General features: G+C 38.4%; 1 protein-coding gene across 1 annotated transcript; it reads left to right on the top strand.

The window, feature by feature from the left end:
• Positions 1-7,823: 7,823 nt before the first annotated feature.
• Positions 7,824-9,317, top strand: LOC113466719 (carbonic anhydrase 6-like). The gene is made up of 2 exons (XM_026822380.1): positions 7,824-7,955; positions 9,063-9,317. Exons 1-2 carry the CDS (start codon positions 7,824-7,826, stop codon positions 9,315-9,317), a joined length of 387 nt encoding a protein of 128 aa, XP_026678181.1.
• The last annotated feature ends 259 nt before the right edge of the window (positions 9,318-9,576 follow it).

The raw sequence follows: 9,576 nt of genomic DNA, 5'->3' as shown, positions 1-9,576 counted from the left end.
CAATAACTGGTTTTTGGGGGATTTTTTTCACATTTCCTCACACAAATGAGCTCTGATCTTGAAATTTGTCGCGACGACCTATATACTCAAAGCGAGAAATTTTTAGATAACACTAATAAATGGATGGGTGACTTAAACATTATATTGGGAATAAAGGGAGAACGGGCTCTAGTCTTGATTTTAAATCATTACGTTTAGATAACACTTCAGTCGTTAATTTAAGACCGGTTTTAGCGTCATCTATGTTAATCTACGCCGAGCAAGGCCAATAATGATAACACTTCAGTCGATCGTTTAAGACCGGTTTTAGCGTCACCTATGTTAAGCTACGCCGAGCAAGGCCAATAAATGGATTCAGTCGATAATTCAAGACCGGTTTTAGCGTCACCTGTGTTAAGCTACGCCGAGAAAGGCCAATAAATGGATGGGTGATTTAATTATATTGGGAATAAAGGAATAAAGGGAGAACGGGCTCTAGTCTAATCATTACATGAAGTAAAATCGAAAAATCAAATGGGAATAAAGGGAGAACGGGCTCTAGTCTTGATTTTAAATCATTACATGAAAGTAAAATCGAAAAATCAAATCAAGAATATTAATAAATAAAGGGAGAACGGGCTCTAGTCTTGATTTTAAATCATTACATGAAAGTAAAATCAAAAAATCAAATCAAGAATAATATAGGGAGAACGGGCTCTAGTCTTGATTTTAAATCATTACATGAAAGTAAAATCGAAAAATCAAATCAAGAATAATAATGGACTGAATATTAAACAAATTAGGTAGGTACATAGGTACTGATTTTCTTTAATCACGATCGAATAAACTACGGACTGAAAAATTCCCGGAGGGACGGGCCCAGCTTGTTGAGAACATTCTAACCTCGAAATTTTCAAGTTTATAGTTCATGAAATTCCAGGGGTGGGATGCTAGGGGGGCTAAGAGATGTGTAATGTGAAGTTGTTGAGTCAACAATATAATTAGGGGGTTGCAGTAAAAGTAAAAGAGACTCGTCTAGTATTAGAGCTCCTGCCTCTCAACCTCTATTTCGCGAATTAAACTCCCTCTTTGCCAGTTTTTTTCTTTTATTTTAAGATTGGATGAATGATAACGCTCCTGCCGCTCAACCTCTAAGTTGTGGGTGCGATTCCCGCTCAGGGTGAATTCTTGTGTAAAAAGACAAATTGGTTAAAAAGACAATAGGACCTACCAAGGAAAAAAAAAAAAAAAAAAAAAAAAAAAAAGTACCGACGTAACATAAAAATATTAACAACCATTTTAAATTAAAAAGTAAAACACTAACAGGATAGGTGGATACCATACTGTTGTTCCGATAAACGACATTCTAGTAGTGAAGGAGCTTGTACGATATCGGAACTCTAATCTATTGTATGATAACCCCAGACTAGACTAGATTATTCTATGCGACCTGAGACTAGAAAAAAATAGGTTGGACAAATTCAAATCAAGCTTTGTTTGGTCATAACTAGAAACCAATGAGGGAAAAAATCATGAACCAATTGTAAAGAAAGGAGAAACAGGAGTTTTTGGTTGTGGGCTTTCACAATAATACCTACTATGTGAGCATTTACTGAATCAAGTGCCCTGAAACACAGTAGTGATTGTGTTTGGATTCAGCGGTCTCTAAAACTCAGAAAAACTGTGCAAAACACGGGACTTTGTAAATCTGTCACCCTGTGTTATTCAAGCGGTCACATTCATATTCTCTCTCAGTTGTCTCACGAGAGGGGGCGTAGGCTGTTGTCAGCTTCGATTCTGACTGCTCGATCCATTTACAACAGGTTTCGTGTCGTCATTTTCGGAATCGTTTGGGCTAACTCGTATTGCCTGGTACCACTGATTGGTTAGATCCGTCATCTGGGATTTGCAGTCTTTCAATTCTTCTTGTGTGAAACGACGCGTGAAGAATGGAATGAAGTAGCGGAGGTCCCACTTGGCAAAACCTGAGTATGAACAATAAACATTAAAAATCTGGTGTGAACATCACACGACTTCCTATTACATTTGCGGAATACGTATTTGAAAAAAAAAAATAATAATAAAAAAAATGAAAATTCTAAGTCCCGAGCCTGAGCCGCCTACGGCGGCCAATTTTCGACCAAAAATATCCTATCTTAAAATACTCCCCGTGTAATGAAGGATCATTAAAAAGTGTCCAAAAATTGAACTTTTTTTTTTTCCCCTTGGCTTAAAAAAAAAAAAAAAAAAAAAAAAAAAAAAAAAAAAAAACTAATGCTATAATATATCCTTTGTTATCCTTGGATCTTGAAAATATTTGGACAACATTAAGCTGAAAAGAAACCATCCATAACGCAATTTCCCCTGTGTATAGTACCACCCATTAATTTACATTTACCTTTTTCTACCTAGTTAAGCAAGGTCTTTTTACTGAATTGTTAGTTGTATGTATTATTCTCTAACCCATCAAATATACGAGACCTTGTTTAGACTGCTGGGGTAAAGGGACTTTTCAGTCCTATTCGGGCAGGATAAACAACGTAGGTATATTCTATTCTATAGACTTATGGGGGTGAACTTACTGAGGGGCCAAGAACTATGTACCTATCTCTTTTTTTTACCATGGGGCCAATAACTGGTTCAATTACCCCAGGTTGACATAGCGGTACTAAGGAATAGTCTGGTTCAATAATACATTTAAGTACTTCGAGTCAAATGTTCTTGCAATAACATAATGGCACTCTTTTCCTTCTACTATTGCTCCGTAGTGCCATTGATATTATAGTTACATGCACTAATAGTTAACTAGTTATATGCACTAAAACTTATACCCGGGCCTTGTAAGCGCTAGATCCTGGGTTCGATTCCAGCCCGGAGCGGATTTTATCCTGAATGGATAAGAGTCGTTCTCGGAACGGCTGGGTTTCTCTTTCTCCTATCCTGTCTTCCTTCTTTCTTCGGCTTCGGAACGATAAGAGTTCTCTCTATCGAACATTTACATTTACAGTTCTCTCTATCAAACCTCTAAAAAAAAAATATTTTGTGAAGAAGCTCTCTGCTTTACCCGAAACAATTCATGATTTGATTCGATATATTCACAGACAAAACATTTATAGGAAAAATCGTGGAGTTAACACCTGGAACTTACTAGGTACTTGGATCGTTCAAATACCACAATATTCATAATTTATCGACTGTTAAGTACTGTCTATTGGCAACTGAAGTAATCCTAAGCATTCTCAGTGATACAAGCAATGTGTATAGTTCCGTGGTATTACCGGTAAATATATACCGGCAACACATTTGATTAGAAAAAAAGGTAGGTAATTTGGTCATGCATATTATATAGGTAAGTACCTATGTTTGTTTCCGAGATAATAAAATATGTAAATATTTTTTCCTCTTTGCTCCTTTATCCTTTTTATTTTTACCTCAAGGTCACTCAATCCGTCTACTTATATTTAGGTAGGTATGTTCGTTTGTATGTTTTTTTTTTTATAATTTTATAGGCTACCAATCTAGTTATTTGTTTGTTTGTTTGTTTATTCATATGGTCTGTTTATTTGTTTGCTTGTTCCTCTATTACTTATCGATTTTGTTAGAGTTTTCTCTATCAAACCTCTTTAAAAACTGGTCTCTTTGTTCGTTGCTTTCTCACCTTGTCTGTCTGTTTATTCGTTCACTCTGTTTGTCTGTTCGTTTACTGATCTGGTCTGTTTGTTTGTCTGTTCATTAACTCACCTGGTCTCTTTGTCTGTTTGTTTCAGTTCTAACTGCCTCGGATCATGATGATAATACAATCCATGAGATCAAGAACTTACCCCACAATCATCATGACTTTGGTTATGATCCTGATGAACCGGATGAACTAGGTAAGTAGGTACCTACTTACCACTTACTAACCTACCTATAGGTAAGTACTTACCAACCACTTACTAACCTACCTAACAACCTAACCACTGTGTGTTTCTGCTACGTTTCCGGTCTGCGCGGCACGTTTAAATTTGCAATCCTTCCCGACCCGGCGGCATTTCTTCCCGACCGACTTTAGGCAGGTTGAAATCCTGAGGCCGCGCGGCACATATCTACTTGAGCGGCTTTTGCAGCCTGGCATGCCGCGCGGCAAATGTCGCCCAAGTGGAAACGTAGATGAATTCCTTTATTTTATTACAATCACAGTGCACAGTATGAGTTTTGAATTGGCTTCAGTCCATTTGGATTCGTCTAATGTAGGCACTTGACCAACGTGTGAAATGTCATCCTTGCTGTTCGCCAACACCAATTACCTATTTATTTTATTCTATGCAATACCTGCATTCATCGCCTTCTTTTAAATCATTCATTTTCCACATATACCTTTACCTACTAGTACGAGTATTTGTTCTCAAACCTGCCTCGGTGGTATATTGGTTTTAAGGCGCTCCACCTGGTAAACAGGAGGGTGTGGATTCAATCTCAGCCAAGGTGCGGAATTTTATACTCAAAATTGTTTGAGAATCAACTACCCACCATAGTAGTATGCTTGTCTAGTAGCCCACTGCAGGGGTAAAGGCACTTTTCAGTCCCATTCAAGCATTAAAAATATACCTAGAACCTGTAAGCATTATTATCTATTATTATTATAGGTACAGAGAACCTACTTTGATGAGCAATCACGCAATTGATGCATGTACCTACATAGGTATTACCTATATTTTACTTATATATTTTTTCACTGACAGGTGCAGGCCGCATAGGTATAAGATAATGCATTAATGATTCACTTACCTACCTATATTAGGATCTACAATAGGCACCGATTCCGTGACAAGTAAAGAACACCGAGTTAAACAATATGTTGTTTATAAATAGATATCGAATAATTAACATAAACATGATAGGAAATATCTCGTCAATAAGCCAGCCGGTGTAGCCTCAGTGATGTAGTGCGTTGGACTTTGGATCTGAAGGTTGGTGGTTCGAGTCCAAGTCGGGTCTCAAAGTAGCCGTAAAATGTGTGTAACCAAAACCAAATCTCAGCCCAAAGCAATCGCCCTAGGGCTGATTGAGAGGCTGACGAAAAAAACACTGAAAGGCGAAGAAAAAGAGATACCCATATACCTAGGTACATACTTAAGGTATCTTATAGGTGATGTACATACATAAGTTGTTTGTACCTATCTAAAATAGATATTGGTACCTAGATACCTACTTAGTGATGATAAATGAAAACAAATATAGGTACCTACCTATTTATACTTATACCTACCATGTAAAATGTAAATATGTAGGTACCTGCTACCTAGGTATGTACATATAAAGAAGTAATCATAAATACCTACAACTCCTGGGTTTTCAGTCAGCGATGTGTGTTACATTTCTAGGGTGTATCCGCTTCGTGCTTTCCTTTCTCTCTACGGGGGGTTTCTTCTCATTCCTACTTACCACTTACCGAAGTACCTACTTATAAATAATCATAAATACTGCTGGGTATTAATGCGTTCAGTATGAACTTCAAGCCTGTCTGGTGTTAATGAGTCATTAGACGTGCTAAGAAACAGATGAGCAGACGTGTTAACAGACATACTACAGTATGTATGTATGTCTATATTTGTACACAGAGTATTAGGAGATTACAGACAGCCTTCCTGAATACATTATGTTGTAGGTATTGTGTTCGTAGATTATTATGTATGAAGGTAGGTACACGCATTATTTAGTAGGTATACAAATGACGGTACATATAATATAATTATGTTTGTATTATTATTGCTTAAAACTAAACTAAAAAAAAAAAAATGATTGTGGTAAAGCAAAGCTTCTTCACAACTTCAGTGTATATCACAGCATTACTATATAGTAGTTCTTTTACTTTATGACACTGGAAATGCCGCCACTGGTCGCTACTCGAATAAAGTAGGTAATCTATTCTATAGCTACTCGATTGTCCTCACAAGGCTGAGTCCACCCTGAACTACAAGTACAGAGCCTAAAAAACGTTAACCCTCCCGGAAATCGAACAAGAAACCTAGTGTGATACCCATTCGACCACGGAGGTTGCCTCCCAGATTGTTATGTTAGGAATGTAGGTACCTCCTGACCCGGACACTATATGTGGGTTATGAGTAAGTACCTATGATTAATTACCTATATGCCTATATCTAATACCTACCTACCTAGCACCTATGATTAATTACCTATATCTGGTACCTGCCTACCTACTACCTACTCATCTGTGTGAGGTTATGAGGCATGCAAAATGCAAATTTAACCCAACTAGGAAGCTTTTTAGCCGATCTAGTTCAATATGATTATTACAATTTTATTTACCTATGATCTACATCGCATCGTGCTAGAGTTGGAATATTTTAAATTGGTCGTAACCCAAACAAACATCGTCATTAGATTTGTAACCAGTGATGTATCTTGAGGTTTTCAAAAGGGGAAGTTTTAACATAGCAGAGTGGCCGAGCGGTCAAGGCGCTCGTCTCATTATCCGAAGGATGTGGGAGTGCTCGGGTTCAAATCCCAAAGGGAAGTTATAGGTATATAGGTAAACCCATCATGAAATTATACTATATGCGGATCTGCTCATGGATTTAACACTAAACTTTAAGTAGGTACTGATGGTTGAGTAGGTACGTATTAATTTACTCTTTTCGGTAAGTGGTAAGTAGGAATGAGAAAAAAACACCCGTAGAGAGAAAGGAAAGCACGAAGCGGATACACCCTAGAAATGTATCACACATAGCTGATTGAAAACCCACCGTGTATGGACGAATGAAACTGCCACAATAAACAAGACTTTATTGAAACTGCTGACAAAAAGAGACTTCTCAGCCCTACCTTTGTAGTCTAAATCTAAATAATACGACTCTACAGTGGTGTAGTGGTGAGCACGGTGGACTCTGGATCTGGAGGTTGGTGGTTCGAGTCCAAGTCAAGTCATAAAATTTAGCGTAGTTTATCAAGCGAGGAAGGATATTTGTGACAAGCATTTAATGTGATAAGCAATAAAATTCCTTTTTTTTTAATACGACTCTACATTTGTAACATGTGGAACGAACTATAACATTTTGATCTGTTAGCTAACTGTTGGACTTTTAACGTTAGGTTACACAATTGCACACATAATTAGGTAGGCTAATCTAATTGCCTAATTAGATAAAATTCTCACTATCTCATTTCCTGGGATCAAAAGGCGTAATTAGCTAAGCGGGGGATGCAATAAACTTTAGCCTCGTGAATTACCTAGTTAGCTATTGCAATGCAATAGTTCTAAAGTTTCTAAACTGAGGGATCAAGGCTAGCCTAGTTAGCTTAGTTGGTAGTGCGTCTGCCTTGTAAGCGCTAGGCCGCGGGTTCGATTTCCGCCCGGGGTAGATTTCATCCTTATAAGGTTCGTTCTCGGTTCGTGAGTTCGTTCGACAACGAACAGATAAGATTCGTTCTTGGAACGGCTGGCTTTCTTTCATTATTTTATCCTGCCTTTCTTCTTTATTTCGGGACGATAAGACCTCAGCAGCTACAGTTCCCTGTATCAAAACTCTAAAAAAATTCTTTCAATCACTTTCACTATAGGAAAAACTGAAGACTCTGAAACGCTCACTTCTTTGAATCACTTCACTATAGGAAAGGCCGAAGAGAGAAGCGAGGGAGGAGAGAGAGAGACAGGTAGATGGATAAGAATGGGGGGAGGGAGAGAGACAGTAGATTACCTACGGTTTAAACTACTGAATGAATGAACACAAATTAAAATGAGACGGAGAGAGATAGAAATAGGTTATGAGAGGGATAGAAAGAGAAGAAAAGCTAGCTCACATTACCATGTTTCACATACACTGTGTTATACATCATATTTTACCATGCCACTTCTATTGTTTGGTTTCAGCTATCCCATGGAACTCCACATGGTGTTTTATAACAAGGATTATGATAGTTCTGACCGGGCGCAAGGATACAAGGACGGACTGGTTGTTCTAGCCAGCTTCTTTGAGGTGAGAAACCATTCTAGGATACGTAGGTATCCCCTTCCTACCAAAGTTCAGTAGACTAACCTCCATGTCGCCAGTGTTACCTATGATAATGAGACACTTTGGGCTTCTGGGCAAGAGCAGGTGTATGAAGAACGTTCAAACATGGTTCTACATAGGTACATAGGGTCAACATGAGACTGTAGACTTATTGACCCATCTTTAAAAGAGCGGGTGACGCGACGCGTCGCATGTTTTGCACGAGTTATCTCTGATTACTGAAGTTAAAAATCTGGTGTGAACATCACACGACTTTCCTTATCCTATTGAATGATGCTAGTTTTTATGTTCTATATTAACTTTTACAATATCTCTAACCGTTTAGTCGGTATAGCTGAAAACCGCCAAAAAACTGTCAAAAACCGCCAAAAAGCGGTCAAAATACCGCCAACCGCAGCACCTATTTCAACCAAACGTTTTGAGTTGCATCCTTGTCACATTTGTAAACTTCATACCAAATTTCAAGTCTCTAGCTCATACCGTTCCCGATATATTGTTAAATTACACCGAAAACCGCCAAAAAGCGGTAAAATGCCGCCAACCGTTGCACCGATCTTAACCAAAAGTTTCGTGTCGCATCCTTGTCACATTTGACATCTACATACCAAATTTCAAGTCTCTAGCTCTTACCGTTCTCGAGATATTTTGTTTACAGACAGACACACACACGGACCAATGGCTGAAACTTCGGATTTAGGCTCTAGGGACCTCAAAACGTGTTTTGGCACTAAAAACTGACCATCGAAATTTTGACCCGATTACATTACTTTCCTTCCTATAGGATAAGGAAAGTAAAAAGTAAAAATAGGCAACCTCGTCAGCTTGGAGGATTGCAAGCCTCCATTTTAAGCGCTAGGTCGCAGGTTCGACTCCGACCTGGGGCGAACTTTATCCAAACGAATAAGGTTTGTTCTTGGAAGAGTTGGCTTTCTACTATCCTGTCCTGCTTTCTTCGCTTTCGGGACGATAAGACCTCCATTGTTACAGTCCCCTCTATCAAACCTCTTTAGTGTCGAACTTGAGTTCATCATGTCTGTTCTATTCTAAATCTATTCCATTCCATTTCTTCAGGTATCTCACAAAGCGAATCCCACATTCCAAGGCATCGTGGCATCCCTACCTAACGTAACTTGGCCTAATGATAACTTTACCGCTGTACACGTGCCTGGCAATCTGAACGATATTCTACCCAAGAAGAAGAACCTGTACTTCACCTACAAGGGCTCCCTGACTACGCCACCTTGCTCTGAAGTGGTCACGTGGATTGACTTCAAGAACCCCATCCTACTGTCTCATGAACAGGTGAGTTATGGTAGATTTCGATAGACAAATATGATCATTCAATGAATTTTTCAACCTTTCGTTTTCGATCTTTGAACTGCTTAGTAGGTACATACATATTATTTGACTAATGACGAAGTTTTGTATCAAGATACAATACACTTCTTCTTCTTCTTCTTCTTCTTCTTCTTCTTCTTCTTCTTCTTCTTCTTCTCCTCCTTCTTCTTCTTCTTCTTCTTCTTCTTCTTCTAAAACCTATGGATAGGTGATATACCTACCAATTTCTAATCTGTGATTCAGGGTG

This window comes from Diaphorina citri, unplaced genomic scaffold (genome assembly GCF_000475195.1).
Source record: "Diaphorina citri unplaced genomic scaffold, Diaci psyllid genome assembly version 1.1 scaffold17, whole genome shotgun sequence".
Taxonomy (NCBI): domain Eukaryota; kingdom Metazoa; phylum Arthropoda; class Insecta; order Hemiptera; family Psyllidae; genus Diaphorina; species Diaphorina citri.
This window is presented reverse-complemented; position numbering and strand designations above follow the sequence as displayed.